Below are 22,155 nucleotides of genomic sequence, written 5' to 3' on the forward strand. Positions count from 1 at the left end.
TGTGCTGCAGTGTGATCTAAATACATACCTCGCGCGTTGCCTCTGCGCTCACGGGGAGTCTGCTCTCACATACAGTTGCATCACCTCGTTTGATTTCCTTGTTCTCCCTCCGCCTGTAAAGTCCATCATTAACAGGATTAAACAGCTGAGATTTCTGAGATGGAACTGGAGGGTTTGAGGCGATGTTTCCCGGTCTCCTCGCCTGATTGGGTCAGAGAGAGATGATGTCAGACGACCGCATGCGCCCCGGATTGGAGAGAGAGGAGTAAACAAAGCCGCGAGGAGGAGGAGGATGAGAGGTCTCCACATCTCCAGACTGTCCGACCGACACACCGATTCCGACTTTACGCACAAGAGGGGGCGGCGCCGTCGGCACGTTCTCTTCTGCTAAAGGCTGAAAGTTACACTGAAGGACCCACTTTAATGGGTGACGCGCTAAAAAAGACTGTTGGAAGAGCTACAGGGAAACTTACTATCGTATTTTATTCCGGACACTGCAGTTTTCTCGTTTGAGTAAGAGACTGATTCCTTTACTCAGCGTGAACTGTTCCTTAATAAGTACCGAACAAACCACGCGTCTGTGGTCTACGTTAGTAGCCTATTGCTGTTTTGTGCGCAAGTGCAATTTACGAGAAATTAGATAAGTAAACTTACATTATATCAGACACGCACCGGCTATGCAGCCCGGCCGTTTGAAGACAGCCTGACTCGTTTGAATCAGGCTTCATATTCGCAGCATGGTCCAATAATTGGAAGACAGAGATAGTTATACATAAGAGATAGAGATTTATAAAAAAAAATACATTTGGGACTCTTTGAGGGGTGTATGTGGGAACATCTGCTTCTCACGTCCAGGTGTCCCGCCGAGCGGTGCGGACTCTGCAGCTCAGGCCGGCAGCGCTGACATGCTGCCTAAAGTCGATACGGAATCACTCGGACTCACTCGATCGTATGGAGAACAAGGGCGTATGCCAAGGAATATGCAAGGTAAGAACTGTCATTCATTTACATCTCGTAAGACTACATGGCAGATTAATAAGCTTCCTCTTTATTTACGAAACATAAATGGACTGCAAGTTCTTGGTGCGTGCCTCAGTGTCACAAAAAAGTTTTGGACACGCGTAAATCGAAAACATTTCTGCGGACAATTAAAAAAATACCGGTCATATAGCCAATATAGCCTTATTAGTGAATGAGGAACGTGTTCAATTTGGTCATTTGTAAACTGTTCTGGAATTTCAATTAATGTTGTTGAGGTTAGGCTTCTGATATGTTATTGTAATATTTATATTAGGCCTATTGAATAAAATATAATAAGTAACCCACCAATCCAGATCAAACCTGGACACATGTGTAACGTTTGACGATCAAACAATTATGACACCCAGCTGTCACTGCATGCTGGAAGTGCTCGGGCGCCTGGTGAGTTAACACTGTGAGACAGAGCATTGTGTATTTAGCCTTTTAATGTATGTGGTTTAATGATACAAAATAATAAAAAATGACTTAATTTAGGCAGCATACGCAGAATAAACTCCTGATTTAGTCTTTATACAAAAAGTAGACCATTTTAGAGTTTTCATAAAATTATTTTCTCTTGTCTAAATTTGACCTCGGGACAGTAAACTTTCGTCTAAGAATGTGATCCAACACAAAGTCTGTAAGCATTGTTAAAAAAAAATAGACATCGTTGGGTGACGAAAGATTTCAAACTAATTTATCCTTTTGTGTTTCTAACCATTTTTTGTTCTCTAATTGTTTTTTTTAATAAATGGCCTAAAATGAATTGAATTTCAAAATTATGTTGAATAGGAAACCAAACATTTTTTATCTAATTATCTCTCAATTACTTTACTTATCTCTTTTGTATAATATGTATTTGCCTTCGATCTCCGCGCGAAAAAAGGGTTCAAAAAACCTATTTGATAAAAAAAATCCAAACGTTTTTTTTGTGTATTATTCCATACGGCATGCCTATATTTTTCTTGATCTGTTTCAAAACATCCATAAATCAGAGAAAATGTAAAAATGGTCTGACTCCTTTGTCAAGATAAACTCACGTGCCACTTATTCCCCTCACGTCATTCCGCAGTAATATAAACGGGCAATCAATTAGCCCGGTCCTGTTTTATGACCATTGATAACACACACTCACAAGACAAGGAGTGGCTTGTTAGAGAGCCCGTTATCTAAATTGTACGCAAGGCTAAAAACAAGGTAGCTCGGACTGAAAGAGCCTTTCTCTTGGAAAGTGCAAAGGGACAAATGTCGTAGCTTTTGGAAATTAGTTTCAAGCAAGTGGCCGTCGAGGTGAGAGATAGCAGGTGAGTTTGTTTCTTCGCCTTCTAAAGCAATTTAACCTGCACACACTGTGCGCAAACCTCCGCTTGTTTAGGAAGCAGGGATGCAGGAGAGTTCAACTAAACTCAATTTAGCCACATCTTTACTTTAAACAATTATGCATTTTCTTGTTTGTTTTTTTAAACAGATAGTAGGCAATTCATCTTTCTAAAGGCCAATGAACGGAACATAGCAGCAGTATATATAATGTATAATTGAATGGAAGATTTGATCCAAAACCCAGAAAATATATTGCTGAAAGAAATTATGTATTTCTGCCATTAGGACCATTTACAATTCAAGCTACTCGTTTTTTTTTTTATTTAGCACGGCCTCGTCCACTGATAGCTGCAACCAATGCCTCGTCAATGTTCATTTTTCTTTATGTCTAAATCTACAGCTGCCGTGCGTAATGATAACACCTCTATACAAATGTTCTTTTTTCTGCGCTTAAAGGCATAAAGTTCGGAAATTGAGTTTGCTTCGAGCTTCTGTGGAAAAACCGGCAGCTCGGTGGAACTTGTTGCTTCAGCTGGAATATGCAGGTCGAATCCCAGCAGGGCAACGCGTTAACAAACCAGAAATCATGTCTAATTAAAAGGTCTCAGTGAGCAGATGAGGGGATTCTGAAATAGAGCAGTAATTTATGTGAAGGCCTTGGAGGGCGACTAGTTGACAAAATATTTCCACTTTTACAGCCATACACTGAGGTTTTCCTGTTTGATCCTGGCATGCTTTTCATGATTAGAACCATAAAGGCTTTTGTAAGCGTTGTAAAAGTCAGCCTGACTGTTTGCTGAGCGCTGTCACACACAGTCTTATCATGCAACTATTTATATACGCAAGGCAAAGGGGCTTCAACAGACCCATCGAAATGGAAGTATATATTCAGTCTTTAATATAAATAAAAATACATGGGGAAATAGGCCACTGTTATGGAATTTAACTAATTGCTAAATGTGTTTTATAACAGTGGTAGATTGTGTACAAAAATGTCATGTTAAATTAGCCTATATTGAAAGCTCGTAAAACTGACAATTTTTTCCAGCGCACGCAGAAAGTCATTGAATGCTGCCTCTGCTTTTGCACCACCAAAATACATAAACTAAACTAAAGCAGTTGGCCTATAGCATTGCGAGTTATTCTTCGAGAAGGAGAAATAATGTTGGTTCAAGTAGATTTTGAATGTTTTTTTTCTCCTCGCCTGCAGAGATAAGGGATTCTCTGTGTGTCTTCATTTGTCTGTGGGCGGTAACATTTTCTCCTCCAATCCTTAACTCTAATATCTCTCCATTTCCCCCAGCGATTTCACGACTTAGATGCATGCATATTTATGAGGCTCACTTTCATGCGCTTTTTTATTTTTTGGCTCCTGTCTGCAACGAATGTAGAAGAGAGGGCAGCAGCAAGGAGAAATAAATGGTTGAGTCCTTTCAACTCATTCCAAAATCGACTATTCATCGTCTTCCCCTCCTCAAATTAAAACTCTACAAGTCCAACAGAACTTTAAAAAATGATCGTTCAGTTGCATCGCGTGGTTCCCCGTGATTCATTTTGATGGATGAAAGTGTGCTTTGGAAAATAGATTGCTCAGCACTGAAATAGACTTCTCTCTGTGTGTCCGCATCTCATCCACAGCCCACCAGTTAAATATGATGGACTACTCCTATGACGAAGACTTGGACGAGATGTGCCCCGTTTGTGGAGACAAGGTTTCAGGCTATCACTACGGACTACTGACCTGCGAGAGCTGCAAGGTTAGTGCGCTCATTCTCCTCTCTATTATAATGATGTTTTGAGTGCATGGTGACCTTCCTCTATCTGCTTGATATTTCAAATGTTCCTAGTGATTCAAATTGTTTGCCGTAGTGAGTTCTCAGTACTATAGTTGCCTAATTATTGGTTTCACTTGAAAGTTCCTGTAGTGCATCAAAGTCAGTGTCAGGTGGGCATGATTTTGCATTGTCCACATTTAAAATACACTTTGTAGATAGTAATACTGTGGCTCTTGTATTTCTTTATGGCAGCTTTATTTCAGTGTCTCTATTCATCTGTGGTGATGCATTCTTAGCAGTTGTATTTTTGCACGCTAGGAATTCAGCCTGCATTCTTGTCCAGAGTGACTTGTAACAAGTGTAACTCTTCTGTTAAGATTCAGTTCATTGTCATTAACATTACAGGAAAACCAAAGGCAAAGAGGCCGAGGGTGAAATATTGTTGTGACAAGTGATGTAACAAACTTTTCCTGTGAGGGTCAGAGGATTTTGTAAAGTAGTGAAAGGCTTGGAAGGGGTTTTTGTCATTTTTGCAACCGTCAAACACAGGAGGCAGGGGTGTGTGGGTTTGACCCAGGAAGCAAAGTACACAATAATACCGTCTCTATTTACACAAGCCTGTATTTTACCATCCAAAACTCTCATCACAGGTTAATTAAAGGAAGAGCAACATTGTCTGGTTGCAAAATGTTTCCGTACACAGTGATAAGGCTACCACAAAGCAAGCTGTTGCTGCTATTATTTGAGCTCTATCAACAACCTGTTTGTCCCTTTCGGCCTATTTCCTTGTTCTCCTCAACACTGAGCAAATAGGCTTTACCCAAGTTTTTGTGTTTGCCCAGTAAAGCTGTCAGCACAAAATTAAGCTAAGACAAATGTCTCTGTGTTAACACTATTCAGTGTAAAATTGGCCGCTCACAGTATTAATGCTGCAGCACACATTTCTTGCCTATGTGGTAATTATTCAAAGCAGATGTTATAGATTGTATCCCATATTATGACCTTGAGATGCTAAGCACTTGCTTGACGGGAGACGTCAGTGGCATCTCGGCTGCTTTTCAACCTCAGCACAGGCTTGCGTTGGAGAGCCAATCCACAAACACATTTCCAAGTTTAGTGCGTGTGCATGCAGAATGTAGATGAAGAAGTATTTTATGAAGTGCTGCACATCCTTGTTGAAACATGAAAGATATTGATAATTACCTGAAGCGCTTTATTGATTATCTCTTAAAATGCAGGCACTTTATTCAGTAAAAGTATGTTTGTCAGATGTGTGTGTTGATAATATACAGACTCCTGTATATTGAATATTCGCTATCAGCCAGGCAGTGTCATCCCCAGTGTAATAGAGGTTCCTCTCTAGATGCAGCTGAATGGAAACTGGAGTTATAGGTTATATTTTAGTTTTGTTGTTGTATGAAAGTACCTCGGCTCAGATTTGTAATGCAGGACCGGAGTAAGATTCATAACTTTTTCGTATCTGATTTGAAAACACTACTTAATTTCCGAGTGAGATTTTAGATGTAATTTACCTATCAATCCCCAAAAACGCAGTTGTGAATAGGATGCATTTGTTATCAGATGCAGATTTTGGGGATTATTGGTTAGCATGCAATTTTTCGGCTAAGGAACACACACCTACAAACACATGCAGAAAGAGAAACCTCCTTATAATCCTCCCAGCAGAGAGTGTTGGTCCATACTACACCAGCCTACATAAAGTAAACATGGTCCCACATCATACCTGCTGGAATAACAACAACAAGCTGAACCGGCTTCATGGTGCTCGTTGTACACAAACAGGCACGTTCCCAGCAGTCTTCATTTTGGGAGACTGAGCTGAAAGAGCAACAGCAGAATAATAATGCTGTAATCCTCAAATTCTGACATTACAAGAGACTAAAGAGAAGGTCAAGGGTCAGTCATATTGATCAGTGGACATCTAAAAAAAAATAGATCTGCAGAGTAGTAAAAATAACAAAAAATTGATAAGAGAAATGAAAATGAGTAAAGAAAGTTGAGGGTAAAGGATTTTACATTTTTGTCATTTTAAAGTTAGACAGATCACAAAGAAAATTAGGTATAGAGAATAGGAGACGAGGATCAGAGGAGATAAAGTGGTGATATGCATTATATTTTTCCTTACCGGCCCGCATTGACGTGTAGTTGAAGCAGTTTTCTGGTCTTTTTCGGAATTTCAAGGTCAGGAAAATCAAGATAATTTAAAAATGATATTGGACATTACATGTTAAAATAGCTTGTCTCTACTTTACAGCAAATCATTTTGAATTATTGTGAGGAACATAGATCTTATGTTGAACTGTGAGAAATTTAAATGAGAAACATTCTTAGGCAACAGACAGAGGCAAAATGTCAGCAATTCCTTTATACAGTAAATACAAATGCGCCTTAGCGATTGCCTTTTCATAGTTTGAACTGCCGGTCAAATGAAAGCTTTTCAGGGATATTGTCCGCTTAATCTCCAGACGTGGTTTTTAAAGCATGTAAGAATCCAGTTTGGTTCAGATTTTTATAGCGTATGCTGTGCACTAAATGGAAAATTGGAGAGAAAGTTATCTCTAAAGCATGGATTTTTTAGCACTGAGAAGTCAATAATCCAAAACCGAGTGCTGTGGATTTTTTGGGGGGGACGGATCAGGCAATGCAGATTGTCAATTAAATTTGGGGTTTGATGAGATATTGACAGCAGTACGTTCTTTTTTTTTTTTCTTTTTTTTTAAAGACCAGGTTTAAGGATTCTCCTCCTAGGTTATGGATCTAGAATACGTTAATACCATTTTCCCTTCGTTTGATTTTCACTGCTGCTGCCTATAATTAATTCCACGTTGCAGGTATGAATCTCTGTAATCCCGGAACTGTGAATTATGGATATAATTTATTGGATTTTTTGGATTCCTGTGCTCATATTTTTCAATAATTAAGTGGAAAGTTGAAAAGATGCTTTCCCCTTAAATTCTTTTCCAGGATTTATTGAGATATTTTTAATAGTGAGAATAGCGATGTCATTTTTACGGGACACATTTTACATTCCATACTTTTTATAAAAGTAGTGTAGGCAGAAAAAGACTGTGTAAAGTAGATAAGCAGATAATCTATGTTTTTTTTATTTGTTTAAAGTTATATTGAATTAGGTGTATTGTAAATGCAAATGTACAAAAATGTACTATGTGTGACTATATTTTTAATATAATTTGTATTAACTCTTCAGATAGACGGACATTTGTTTTATTTGTGATAAGTTTGTTTTCATGCCCAGCTTTATATTCTACATGTGTGTGTGTCCGTAAGCATCACAACATAATTTGAAGTGTAGCTACAAAGACTTCACCCTATGTGTGTGTGTGTGTGTGTGTGTGTGTGTGTGTGTGTGTGTGTGTGTGTGTGTGTGTGTGTGTGTGTGTCTGTGTGTGTGTGGTGTGTGTGTGTGTGTGTGTGTGTGTGTGTGTGTGTGTGTGTGTGTGTGTGTGTGTGTGCGTGTGTGTGTCTATTAAGCCTGTCCCTCTCCATCTGTCTGGGAGTGTGAATGGGCCAATTACCATCGCATTGCAGGGGTCAAGCAGGTTGACGTCTTAATTGGTTCTCTCTGCAGGGCTTCTTCAAGCGCACCGTCCAGAACAACAAGCGCTACACATGTATAGAGAACCAGAGCTGCCAGATTGACAAGACCCAGAGGAAGCGCTGCCCGTACTGCCGCTTCCAGAAGTGCCTCACCGTCGGCATGAAGCTAGAAGGTATGCAGCATCTTGTTTACATTTTCACAGTTCAGGTGTTTGCCTCAAGACACAATGACTTGAGATTACAAGTCGTTTGGTGTTTTGCTTCTGTAATTTAATGTGATTTCATTTTAAACATAAGGTTAGAATGAGAAATAATCAGGAAAATGTACCTCAAACGCAAAAGGATTCATAATTCAGACAAAAATGCCTCCTGAGTCACATACTTGTAATATTATTATTGATACCATTTTACTGTTGTATATGGTTGAAGTGGAGCTAATATTTACTGTTATAAACTGTTGGTTAATTTAAATTTAACAATATAATTTGTATGTATCTGTAAAAAACAACTGTATTGATTTATGCTGTCAATTAAATGTAGAGTAGTAAAAAGTATGTTTTTGTACTGTAGTAGAGGATAAAGTAGTTTAAAATAGGAAATACTTACTCAACATACATCTTTTTATATTTTAATCTAGGTAAAAATGTATCTCTTTAAAGTTAAACCTACTGTTTTATATGAATGATTCAATTTCACCACTTAATATGTGTATTTTTGGGTTTTCATGGCAAACACCACGAAAATATGATCCAGAGCAATACAGTAAGCATCTTGGAAAAGCAGATTTTTCTGAGTGTGTGCTACGTGTTATATATTTCAAGATATAATTCCATTTTGCAATTACTGAAAGCTAGGGATGGACATTTTAACAAGAAGCATAAAAAATCGGAGGTTGATTGCTTCTGGACTTAAACTACGCAGTGATTTAAAGGTTTGAGTAGAGTGGTAGAGCTAGTATTTTTCCATGAATTCCCACTTCAACACAGTTAATCATAGCAAATTCACTTTTTCTTATTTAACTCAGAGTGAAAATGTTCTTCCATGATCAATTTGCATGTGAATAGTTCCTCACAAATTGACGTTTTCCACCATTCAGAAAAGGTTGATACTTACTCTGACAATATAATTGCCTGTATGAAAGGAGAAGGTTATATTTATTTAAAAGCTTAACAATGAACATCTCAGTAATATCGTTCTCGCAAATGTATAGCTAGAACTTTGTGAAAAGAAACCTTTCATTACTACCAAAGCGGTGAAATCCAACATTGCTTATTAGTATTTTGGATGGGGTCAGGGGGAGTTAGGGGGTATCTTGTAGCTGCTGTGCACTTAAACTTGCCAGACAGCGTAATAGATAAAATATTAAACTTGGCGGCAGGGCGAGAATGGTAATGATGATACTTTTGGCCGGCCGGTTCGAGGCCTCTTTGTTTAATTTGAACGTGGCTCAGAAGCTTGTTCAAACACGGTTATCCAGAAGTGACAGTACTGCAGAGCAAGAAACATTCTTCTAACGGAAAGATAATATTTAAAATCAACTTTTTTCAGCACAAGTTGACAGGTTTTATACTGAAATCCCTAATTCTGGATTAAATAAATTTACCTGAAGGTTATCTTGTAATATATATGTGCAAAATAGGGGATTTTAAAGCTAGAGGAAATAGTTATTAATTTTTCGACTGAAGAGTAAAGTTATAACATTGTCCTTTAAAAGAATCTGCAAATCGTTTCACTTTTTTGTAGTTTTTTACTAAAAGTAGGTGTTGCTATTCTTACGGTTTCAGATACATAAACCAAATTCTTCAAATGTTTTTATTTGAACTGAATTAAAAATCCCTAGGCTCCTGGAATGATCACACACAATTGAGAAAAGTTAATGTGTTAAAGAAATAAGACCCTGGGAGGGTGATGTAGAGCAAAGACAGTCTGACTAAAATCTCTCCTGAGGCTTCTTCCCCCTTTAGCTGCCATGTGCAGTGTAATTAATTGCTGTTAATTGTGAATGGCCGCTGGGCAGAATGTCCTGGCCTGTCATTTTCCAGCTGACACAGGTGGGGAGGGGATAGCTTTTGATTTGTTATGCTGGCGGTAGTTTTCAGCTCGGGGGCAAGACAGGCCCTGCAGCACTCTGTCAGGGGCCAGAAGCTCCAGTGAGCAACTCCTGCCACAAGCAGTAAAGACGTCCTGTACAGAATGGCTGACACACCTCAGTATACACACACACACACCTGATAAACACATACATATATTCATGAAAAACCCCCAAAAGGTGTTCAGAAGGCCACAGGCAAGAGGGAGAAGCTGTCATTTGATCTTTAAAAAAGTGTGTGCACAAAAGCGTTGGAAAGGAAAAGGAGGTTTGGGGTCATGTGCTTGTTATTACAATCTTTTCATTCCATTACACAGCAGCTTGCAGAAACATGTGAATTCAGGATATCGACTGGAAACCAAATGTGACTCAAACTGTAATTTTTCGAATGTTTACTTTTGCCTTTCTGGTGTTGCTCAAAGTCCTTCCTGTTTGTTGAAAGGTCTGCTAACCTTTAGGACGGGGTGTGCAGTTTGCAGTGAGGGTGGTAGCAGTCAAGATGTCGTTATTTGCGTGTGTGCTTTAAAGTTCAGAGAAGGCAGCGAAACAAGGTGAAAAGGCGGACGGTCCAATATCAGAGTGATATACAGAAAACAGTGTCCAAACACTAAGAGATTAGTTGTTTTATCTAAAACTGATAACAAAAACAAGAATAAATAGCTTACCTCTGAGCCAGTGTGTAACATCCAAGGTTTTCCTATACAACATAATAATGTTATTGCATCAACTATGAGAGTAGATAAAGCTGTTAACTGTAAACATTTTGTTAACATAGTCACAGGTTTAATTCCAGCAATTAAAACTAAGTGAATCTGGAAATGTGAACTGTGACCTTAATCAACATTTAACCAGATGCCATTAGCAGCTAACATCTATCAGTTCCATTTTTACAAATACTGGTGTTCATCATGTAAATATAAAAACACAAGTTTAATATGTGTCTACAAAAATCTATTTTAATCCCTAAATTAATCATTTGTAGTTACTGAGAGTCTCAAACAGCATTAAAGGAAAACAAATTCACAACAAGGCAAACACACACTATCTGTTTTCCATACACTCACACAGTGGTGATTGAGCCTGGCAGCCTCACACAAACAGACATGCCGTCCTGTAAAAATGTTGCTTCTTGGTATGCACTGTAGCATCACAGCTCTCAGTGAAGACTCCCTTGAGAAAAAGAAAAAAAGCGACATCCCACTAAGGTTTGACCCATTAGCACATCATTCACTAAAGCTGATGAAGCGTGCCGTATCTGAACGGCTCCCACTGGCATGATTTTCTTTTTATGCTCGCTAGAAGTTGTCTTGCATCACATGCTTCACTGAGCGGCCAAATATTTCCTTAACCTGTGTATCATCTTTAAGAGAGGTATTTGTGATACTGAGAATTCAATTTGAAGTTCCATTATTTTTTTCTTAATAACAATTGAAAAGTTGATGACAGGCACCCATGTAAAATAAGAAAATATTTTGACAAAAACAAAGAACAGGATGCAACGTGTACTCCACTGATACAAGGCTGATTATTTCACTGTCTCCTCTCCTTCAAAGTTTTAAAATACCGAATAACAGATAATATGTTTAGCTTGATACAAAGCAGCCACTGTTGTCTTGTTTTAAACCATAGCAAAATACTGATTTAAAATGGCCTTTTTTAACTTAACTCTAATTTATTTTTAATATATTATTCCACTTTTCGCTTGGACTTACAACATCACTGATCAGACTCCCAAAGGCTTCCTCCAGTTATATTTATTTTGAACCATTTTGTCTAATGCAATCGATTGTCAAATCTAGATTCATTAATAATTATAAATGCAAAACTCAGATAGAGTCATGAGCACAAATTAGCGTCACCATGTGAGCGTTTAGATATTCCTCACTGCATATCTCTCCCTCCACTTTTTATTTCCTCCCTGCATCTTTCTTGCTCTGATTTGTCTTCCATCAGCCTCAGTACCTGCGATGGAAGCCAGGGAGCTGTCCCATTACTTATGCATAGGTATCATAGGTATTCATGTGTGTGCATGGGATAGGGCGCATCCGGAGCAGGGGCCGGGGCCCCGACATGACAAACAGGGTGTCAGCAAGGCTCCGCGGGACCCATTAATATGCTGCTGGCCGACAGGGATCCTCACCTACGCGCGCTTAATATTCCTGTATATTAAACAACCATAAATCAGAGGATATAAGCGCTGAGGGCTGTTGTGTGTGTGATGTGTTTCAGTGTGCTAGGAGCTGTGTGTGCAAAGAAATTGTGGGTGTGAAGGATGCTGTGTGTGTGGGTGTTTGTGTTCGTGCGTGTTCGAGATGGGGTGTAAACTGAGTACTGGATACTTTAAGAAAAGTTCAGAAGGGTTTTAGATGGGTCAGTTTCTTAATTTATACAAGAGAGTGTGTGCCTATGTAAGTGTGTGTTTGTCTGGACAGGCTCTCAGACAGAAAGTCGGAGAAATTCAAGTGAACGATAGCGTCTGCCTTTTAGCCTTTCAGCCTGGCTTCAGCTCCAAAGCCTCACTGCTAACCCACAAGACAACCCTCCCCTAAACCAGATCCTTTCCACACCAATAAAAGAAGGTTTAGAATATATATTCAAACTATTTTTTACCTTGAGATGCTTTGTAATCTTACAGTATATATTTTTACATTTTATTTCCTCTTTTTCTCCTCTTTTAGTGGGAATGCTGACACAGCATTCCAACTATCTGTTATGCTACGCACGAAATTCTTTATTATTCCGCCGGGTTATTTTGCGCCTCTTCTTCTCCTTGAACATCGCAGAAACTCCGTTCAAACATCAAAACGTTCAGCTCGGTCGGGAATCGATGGCTATTACTTATATCATTCATAACTTTCATAATTCCAGAGATACATCCCATAATTCATCACATTTTTAACATGGAAGTCAATGGAGAAACTCTTCAGACTTCAACAATCTTCATGCAACTTCAACTGCTAACTGCTCCTTCTTCACTCTAACTGCTCCTTCATACTTTCACTCAGAAAGACATTTCTGACATTATTCGTGTAACACAACTTTTAAATCTGATATTTACTTTTAGAGATATTAAACATTGTTCAGACCTTGGTAAAGAGGCCTTCTTCAGATTTTAGAGTGCGTGATGTCACAGCTAGAGTGGAGGACAGATTTAATTTGCCTTCATATTTTCTTTTAAACCTGCCATAATTCCCAAACCCTACATTCCTGAGACATAATTTTTCATGACAAACGTAGGAAAACATCTCGTAGCTTGAAAGATAAAAAAAATTAAGCAAAATAATTAAACAAAATGCCTCTTGAGGGCATGAAGTGACAAAAACTTTCAACATGTCTCCATTAAACCCCATTGTAAGTTCAGCCTCCTTTCCCCACCACAGCAGCCGCACACCTTTAGTTAATCTGCCAAAAAGGCCACATTATTAACCCGAAAGTACACAAAAAGTACACTTCAGATGCTCAAGTTCCTTGACATGCTTCACGCTTTGAAATTTCACCGATATCTGTTACGGTTCTTCAACAAAACGTTCACATGTAAGAGGTTTATCTCTCATTCAGAACAATGAAATGCTCTCCTCTCACTGATCACCATGGAAACCTTTGATCTCTGGACACGTCGTTAGCTCAAATATAAACACCTGTGTCATGGAACACGATGATGTCATAACTCCAACTGACATGCTCAGAGCAGCAGACTTCAGATAATGGTTAATGGTCCAGCCTTCAACATGTCTATGTGCCATTAGTGAGTTTTCCTCAAAAGCTGTTGCCATGGCAACGCATCCCTCGCCGTAAAACACGATATTGCTATAAAATTGGTCAAAAAGTGCTCAAACGTCACATGTGTGCCAACAGTCCAGCCGTGAAGACATCTATTTGACAGTTTTAAGATTTCTTCAAATGCCGTTGCCTTGGCAACACAATGCTCACTATGAAACACGGTTTTCTCACAACTTCAGTTCAAATGCTCGAAATGGCCCAAAACTTCACAGGTTTGGTAACGATGCAGCCATCAACACATCTAAGCGTATTATGGGGTGTCATCAAATGCCGTTGCCATGGCGACAGATCATTCGCCATCAAGTTAGTTCAAAAGTTTGCAGTTCAAATATTCTGCTGCTTTTCCAAGCTTTTTTACTTTCTTTTCTTCTCTTATCACACATTCAAGCCCCCAGTGTTCATGTATCATTTCAATCTAAATTCTTCACTTTTTTCTTACACATTACATTTCAGCATAAAGCATTCCCACTAGCAATTTCTTCAGGAATTGCATTCTCTAGTTTTTTTACTATTCCTTTGCACTGATTTAAATGTTCATAGCTGCACTTTCAAAAGCAAGCACTGTTGTCTTTTTTCATTCATTTTCCTTTGATGAGGTTTGGCACCACATACACCTGCTAGATTACCAGATACAAGCTTTTACTGTATGCTTATAACTTATTATAATTCTAATAACATATATATGTATTTATAAATGTTTAGGCATGAAACATTTACCAATTATTACCTTACCACTATGTTTTAGACCCTGTTATCTTCTTAAGTTAGAGGGTTCCATGATATTTTTTATCATAAGCTCAATGCTTCAGCATCCAAGCCATTGACAACTCTCAACCTCAGTGAAACACACATTTTCCTCTTCTACCCCAACACGCACACACATAGTGTCCTGCTCCCCTCCCCGCCTCCCTTTCCATATTAATCTGTGTTACATGCATGCAAATCACCTTGTTTAATTAGAGACAAAGAATGTGTGCGTGTGTGTGTGGAGTGTGTTTGAGACCTGCACCCCCCCCGATCCTGATATTCATGATGTGATGTAGCTCCCTTGGTTTGAGGCAGGCAAGAGCGCAGTCAGGGCCTAATTTTGTTTTCCCAGGAGGGCCAACTGTTAGTTTCTCAGCTCATTAATCACGCTGTTGTGGAGAAATCATTAATAGTTAAAGTCGCCTTACAATAATGTATAATGGATACATTTGACAGTCCTGATTCCCTTCTTTTTTCCTCTGAAATGTGATACATATTTTATCGGTCAAGATAATCCCTAAACCTCATTAAGTGGGCACTAAAGGTGACCTCAGCCATGTTGGGAAATTGTAGTGAGTTTTTGTGAATTCACTGTGTATAAATGACATTGCATTTGAGTCGACGGGGCCTCTCTAAGGTGGCGGAGCGTCTGGCCTGCTACCAACGCACTGTGTGTGATCTGGACCAGTGTGTGATGCCTTCCGTGTGTGTTTGTGTTTTCTTTAAAAATGTATGAGAAAGATTCAGCATGTGGGTCTGCGTGTGTGTGTGTGTGTGTGTGTGTGTGGTGTGTGTGTGTGTGTGTGTGTGTGTGTGTTGTGTGTGTGTGTGTGTGTGTGGGTGTGTGTGTGTGTGTGTCCTCCCGGCTTCTCGCGCTCAGATCAGTGGCAGACACTTTTGTGACGGAGGTCATTAAAATCACTCCCAAGGCAGCTCGCAGTGTGTGTGTGTGTGTGTGTGCCCTTCCTCACTCCCACACTTCGACCCCCCACCCCTCCTCCTCCACACCCCCTCTTCAATTTTCTTCTTCTGTTCTTTCATTCATCCATCAAGACATCATGAAGTGGAGTGGACTGAGCCTGCCTCGCCATGTTATTTGACTAGTCAGTACAAATGTATTTGCATGTATTTGCATTCCAGTTACATTTGTGGGTTTCTCTCATTGAGTACAATGAAATAACCCTCTGATATTCTAGCGTATTGGTTATAAGTGAGTGTTTTACTGTAGCATAGTCTTCCAGACGTCCGTTAGCTCGTTTCACCCTGGGCTCGGCGAGCCTCGTCAGAGTAAGAGGTAATTAAGTATGAATAATTAACACTGAGCGCCCCCCGACTGGGAGACAGCAGAGCACTTCCCCATGGCAGCAGTCTGCATGATCACACATGGCCCCTCGTAGCAGTCCACTGTGTACCCCGCGCTCGTTCATTATCAAATAACCCACGGCACTGACTCGTTGTGATCCTCACCACAGGATACCGCAACTGAGGGGGGAGGCAGGGGGCATCATGGGTTTGTTTGTCTTACCAGAAAAAAACACAACACAATTTTCTGATTGTCAGCCTTTATCCTTTAAGGATAAAATCTGTAAAAAGATGTATTTTAGAAAGAATCGCTTTCTTAGTCTATACAATTAGCTAGCTTTGAGCTGTGCATTCACTGAGTAGTAGACACAGATAGCCAGCTGTAAAATATCATTCAGGCGAGCAGTTCATAGAAAGTTTGTGTCGTCCGGTCAATGAGTAACAACACTATCTGTTAGACATGTGAGGTTTAGCAGTCAACAGGTACATGTCAGTGTACTCACCACGGGAACACTTTTGCCCCTATATACAAGTTACGAGTAATGAGCAGTTCCTTTCCATCAACACACTTTAAATCTGTAAATATACATTGACAAATATTATGGCCAGCATAGAAACACAGGATTATGTCTGTACTAAGTGTTAAAAGCATTTATATTTCAAATAGTCTCGCTCATGTGAAATCCACCACAACGTCAGTTTTTTCAGCTTATAAATGATTCACAAATGTTCGTTTTTAAAAGAGCTTGATTTAAATGTGAATGTGTCAAAAGATGGATAGTATTTTCCAAAATGTGTTCGAGGCAGGGAAAGAAGAGTTACATACCAGAGAGCTAATCATTTCCTCTTCCTTCTTGTCTCTCTTTTCCTCTCTCTTTATCCGTGGGTTTGTCAGCTGTTCGGGCGGATCGCATGCGTGGCGGTCGCAACAAGTTCGGCCCGATGTACAAACGGGACCGGGCCCTGAAGCAGCAGAAGAAGGCTCTGATCCGAGCCAACGGCCTGAAGATTGAGGCCATGACTCAGGTGATGCAAGCCGTGCCCACCGACCTCACCATCTCCTCAGCCATCCAGAACATCCACTCGGCCGCATCCAAGGGCCTTCCGCTGAGCCACCACCCCGGGCACCACGCCGGTCACCACCACCACCACCACCACCACCATCATGCCACCGCCCTGCCCCCCACAGACTATGATCGCAGCCCATTCGTCACTTCGCCGGTCAGCATGGCTATGCCGCCCCACGCCGGCAGCCTGCAGGGTTACCAGGCGGCCTACGGACATTTCCAAGGCACACGCACCATCAAGTCAGAGTACCCAGACCCGTACACCAGCTCGCCGGAGTCCATCATGGGCTACGCCTATGTCGACGCCTACCAGACCGGCTCGCCGCCCAGCTTTCCTCACTTGATCGTAGAGCTGCTCAAGTGTGAGCCAGATGAGCCGCAGGTACAGGCCAAGATCATGGCCTACCTTCAGCAGGAGCAGGCCAGCCGAGGAAAACACGAGAAGCTCAACACCTTCGGCCTCATGTGCAAAATGGCCGACCAGACTCTCTTCTCCATCGTAGAGTGGGCACGCAGCAGCATCTTCTTCCGTGAGCTTAAGGTGGGTGTGCATGATCCAAGTGATGAGTTTCAATGTGAGAAAAAACATGTATTTATGTATTTTTACAGCCTTATTTTTGTGTTTGGCCATCATTCCTATTGGTTTTTATAGCACCCCTACTACTTAATTATACTTGCAGTCAATCTGCAGGCCTTTTAAAAAATGATCCAGTAATTTGTTTCAGCACTTAATCTTTCACCACGTTGTCATCCAAAATTGACACTACTCTGCAGAGTTCATAAACATCATCTGCTCAGTCCTTTATCTTCAACAGGCCTTTAATCTTCCTCTTTTATGTAGTGGCTCAACACTAATGCAGACTACACTGCGCTAGTGGGGGGTGGGGTAGGGGGGTGGGGAGGTCTGCTCGTAGCTGCCACCGCTGTCCCAGTGCCTGATCAAAATGCAGCAGCCAGCCACATTTACCCTGTGTGTGACACATTTTGGCTATGGGTTGTGAAAACTTTGACTACAAGCTTCAGGCACTTCATACTAACAGGGTCCTAGTCTGAGGGGTTTGTGTGAACAGCATACCGCCCATCTCCCCTTGAAAGATTCCTCAGATCTAAGTGGGCAGACGACTTGTGATGATGGAAAAAAAAGAGAGCTGATCATATCAAACGGATGATCACAATGGCATTATATTGTCTTTGGCGTTCCCTTTTAATTTTAGTTAAATCAGATATGTTTTTGACCTTTACACCTTTGTGCTTTTTCATGTGTTTTTGTAATCAGTCCAGTCTTTTCAATTTCAATCCCAACTGACCAATAGTAACTCTCTTCCAACGTCTCACTCTAAAAATGTTATAATTCCCAATTATTCATCACAGAGCACGAGGGATAGTTTCATGTGTGTTTGTGCGCTCGCAGCTTTATTTGCTCTGAATAAGGTTAATGTTCGGGAGCGACATGAAAAGGGTTGATTAGTCTGTGCTTCACCTGTTTTTCTTCCCGTTGTGTGACTCCTTTGTCTGTTTGTTTCACACTGCAGTGCCAAAGGCTCAGCTGCATATTCATAGTCCTGGGCCTGTTGCTAAATATTCTTCAAATATTAGTTTTTTTTTCAAAGGGAAAAATAACAAATGAAATAAATGTAATATTAAAAACAGAGCCAATTACCACGCAGACAAGAGTCGACGCAGACAAGAGTCCTTGAAAAACACATGTTGACATTTAGCACACGCCATGTCCCTGCTATTGACATTTCTCGAGATCTGCATTTGCATTCAACTAGGGTGCGCGGAACCTCTCTCGTATACACACACACACACACACACACACACACACACACACACACACACACACACACACACACACACACACACACACAAATACACACACAAAATACACACACACAAGCTCGTCGTAAGGTGTGGCCACAGCTATTAATTGTGTATGGTTTGCCCATTAACGTTGAACGATCATTTTTTTTGCTCCACACTGAAGCCTCTCTATTTCTCACACCCTTGTCCTAATTCAATTATATCAGCCACTTGTGTTTGTAGCTCCCTGATTTGCTGCTCAATGAATGTCATTATGTTTGCTTAATGACTACCCATATTACTGGAGCTACTAATAGTAATTGAGCTGGGTGCCTGTTACAAAGGTACAAAATGACCTGAGCTCAATGCAGGAAAAACCCATGATTTACCCCCCCTCCCCACCTTAGTTTTTAAAGAGCCATTTAACGCACAAGAGGGGTTGGGGAATAATGTGCTAGCTGTGGCACTTACAGTTTTTCCCACACAACCCACTTCTGGTTTTAAAGCATTTGCCTCAAAGGGGTTTGCTTCGCTGCTTTGATTTGTTTGTTAATCAAAATTGCATGTGTTTGTGAGTGTGTGTGTGTGTGTGTGTGTGTGTGTGTGTGTGTGTGTGTGTGTGTGTGTGTGTGTGTGTGTGTGTGTGTCAGTGTGTGTGTGTTGTGCTGCAAGCTTTTAGTTTTTGCTACTCCAGTTCAAAATCAAATTGTAGAAAAATCTCCCCTCGACCTCTGTCCTCACCACTTTATCTCCTTTTGAATAGTTGAATATCATTGCCTTTTGTGTGTGTGTGCATGTGTCTGTGTCTCTGTGTCTGTGTGTGTGTGTTCATTAAAAATGACACATTTAAACAATTAATGTATGTTGCTTTGTTTGCAACTAAAAACTTCTAGTCCATTGTTTTAACTTAAAATACATTAGCATAATTACTATAACAATATAACTATATATTTTTTTGGAATCCACATGACCTTTGATAACTTCAGGTAATATACATTTGATTATTAGATGAGACCAGTAAGACAGGAAATTTGTCACAGGAGTAGTTGGGCGATCTAGGACACTATAATACACTTTCATCTCACACACACACACGCACGCACGCACGCACGCACGCACGCACGCACGCACGCACGCACGCACGCACACACACACACACACACACACACACACACACACACACACACACACACACATACCAACATTAAGACACAGACACTGCTCACACATAACGCACAGCCTCTCTCACTATTATTAGCTCGGTAAGAACAAAAGAATTTCTCTGGTAATAGAGCCAAGCTGGGAGGGTGTGTGAGAGGCGTCTGCCAAAAAAAGTGTTTAAAGATTTAGTTTCCATAAGTTGGCCTCGGTCACGGGACTCATAAATATTTAGCCATTAGAAGTACCTTCTTAAAAGCTCTCCCCATTCTTTTTAATGCAGCACGCCGCCTGTCTTTCTCCCCCTCTTTCTGGGAATGAGGCATGACGTGAGGGAGGTTTATTTCTAACACCTTGGATCCGAGAAGTTGGGGAAGGCTCTTACTGCCAACCAACCCAGTTTTGATTTGTTTAACACAACGACTATTAGAGAAAGTCAGGTCTGGTGCACTGGTTTTGAAATCAGAGACAAGGTGGCGTAATGAGGGAAGGTTTTGGCAGGGTTGAGGTCATGAACAATTGTGGTTATTTTAATAAAATGTGAGCAAAAGCTGAGGGCAGGTGCACGTTATTTGTGTGTTTAGCACTATGGGTTAATGTCATTCTAGATATGTTGGCACTTGGACCTAAGCCTTTTTTATTGTGCCTGCTAGTCTCTTCATCACTTCCTAAACACATAGTTTGAGTATGTGTTTTCCAGCATAAAAATGCTGATGCAGATTGTGTCATTTGTTCAATGTATGGATTTATTTGTTATTGAAAGATTAGATTTATTTTCAAATTAATCAGAGAACAATTATGTGAATTTCCCCTAAAAAAAGTGCAAAGGTATTTTTACCTTTTTATTTCTTAAAGGTCCCATGTCATGCTTTTCCTGTTATTACCCGTCCCCTTGTGTGTTATGAAGGTTTTTATGCATGTAAACGGTCTGCAAAGTCACAAACCCTCAAAGAACACCCTGTAGCGATTAAAACTCTAACACAGAAAAGACCTGTCTATGCTGCCCCAGAACCAAGCCCCCAGGAAGTGCGCCGAACTCTGAGGAAAATATTCGTTGTGGCCAAACGGCAGTACTACACCTCCGTTAGGTTGCTGGGCCCAGAAACACTTTTTCCCATTGACTTACATTGGGAAAGAGTGGTCTGTAAATCGTTGGATAATTTTTTTGAAACTAAATAAACTACCCAGTATGAACGTTTGTATAGCCCTTATTAAAAACATTCGGTCCTCAAGTTGTAAAATGTGCTAATAACGTTATTCTGAGAGTTATTTCCCTCGGCATTATGAACACGCATCTAACCCACGGGACCGCGCCGCCCGGCACGTTCATGTTACGTGTTCAGTACTACATGCGTTTACCTTTACCCATGGATGCACAATAAAAACGGACCCATATCGCCTTACTGCCATCGCACGGAGCTGTAATAATGGATATATTGCACATGTTTGCTGTAATTCATCATTTGTAAAATATTATACTACATGGGCTGTATGATTAAATCTTGTACCGTAAATGTTGTATTAAATCAAGTTAATATTACCGACGTAGATTAACGTCCCTGTAGCTTCTTATTGCACTAAGAAGCTTATTGCACTGTATATATATATATATATATATTCGCAGCGCGGCGAAACTGTGGCGCGCTTACCCCTCGATCGCTAGTGGAGCCTCGCAGATGGGGCTGCTGCAGCCCCCTCAGCACCCCTTCCCGCGTCCATTCGCGATGTCTCGCTGTCTCGCAGCAAGCAGGAAACCACACCAGTAAGCCAGCTCACACTGTCAGCTCCTCGCAGCAGCGAGCTGACCAATCAGAGCACACTGGGCTCACAGGGAGGCGGGGGCAGGAGCTCCAACAAGGCGTTTAGGACAGAGAGTGAAATTCAGTGAATACACATACTTTACAGAGATGCTGTATGAGAAAACCAATGTGAGTTTGGAAAATTGCACAATGTAAATCTATTCTAGTAGACCTCAACAATGGAATTATGATCAGTAGAAATGGCCATGTCATGGGACCTTCACATGTTTTTTTTCTGATTTGATGAGTTTGTGTGGCAAAAAATGTTTTGAAGGCACAACGTAAATTCTTAATAATCTTTTTAAATTACTTCGTAAAGATATTTATCAGTAAGTATTTTAAATGTATCAGCATAAGTTCCATAGTTTGTGTATATGAAAACATATTATCAGAGTTAATCCATTATGTGATAGTATGAGTATATAGCAGTATTTGAGTATGTTCTGAGGGGGAAAACACTCGGGTTTGTCTCTCAGTGACATTTGCTGGCACAGGGCTGGTATTCTGTCACCCCTCCCTTTCCCATCCTCTCCTGTCCTGCTATGAACCCCTCCGGCCACTCTGGTGCCAACCGCCAAATGGGCAACTTTGCATGTTATAGGACAAACCCACTGAAAATATTTTTTAAAGGCAGCTACTGCATGTTTCTATTGACTTCCTGCGTGAATTTAGCCTTTTTTGTAGTATCAAACATCTCAGATTTATGCAGCTTGATT

General features: G+C 40.5%; 1 protein-coding gene across 2 annotated transcripts in view; it reads left to right on the top strand.

Annotated features, from left to right (window-relative positions):
• Positions 1-332: 332 nt before the first annotated feature.
• nr5a2 (nuclear receptor subfamily 5, group A, member 2) overlaps positions 333-22,155 on the top strand; it is a 68,343-nt gene continuing 46,520 nt past the window's right edge. The window contains exons 1-4 of one of the 2 annotated variants that reach the window (XM_034147984.1): positions 333-987; positions 3,979-4,097; positions 7,726-7,867; positions 16,508-17,220. In XM_034147984.1, coding sequence (XP_034003875.1) covers positions 906-987; positions 3,979-4,097; positions 7,726-7,867; positions 16,508-17,220 — 1,056 coding nt within the window. In that variant the 5' untranslated portion in view covers positions 333-905. Of the gene's footprint in view, positions 988-2,264; positions 2,325-3,978; positions 4,098-7,725; positions 7,868-16,507; positions 17,221-22,155 lie in introns of those variants that run through there. The other variant, XM_034147985.1, reaches the window with a different exon arrangement.

Source organism: Trematomus bernacchii, unplaced genomic scaffold (genome assembly GCF_902827165.1).
Source record: "Trematomus bernacchii unplaced genomic scaffold, fTreBer1.1, whole genome shotgun sequence".
NCBI lineage: Eukaryota > Metazoa > Chordata > Actinopteri > Perciformes > Nototheniidae > Trematomus > Trematomus bernacchii.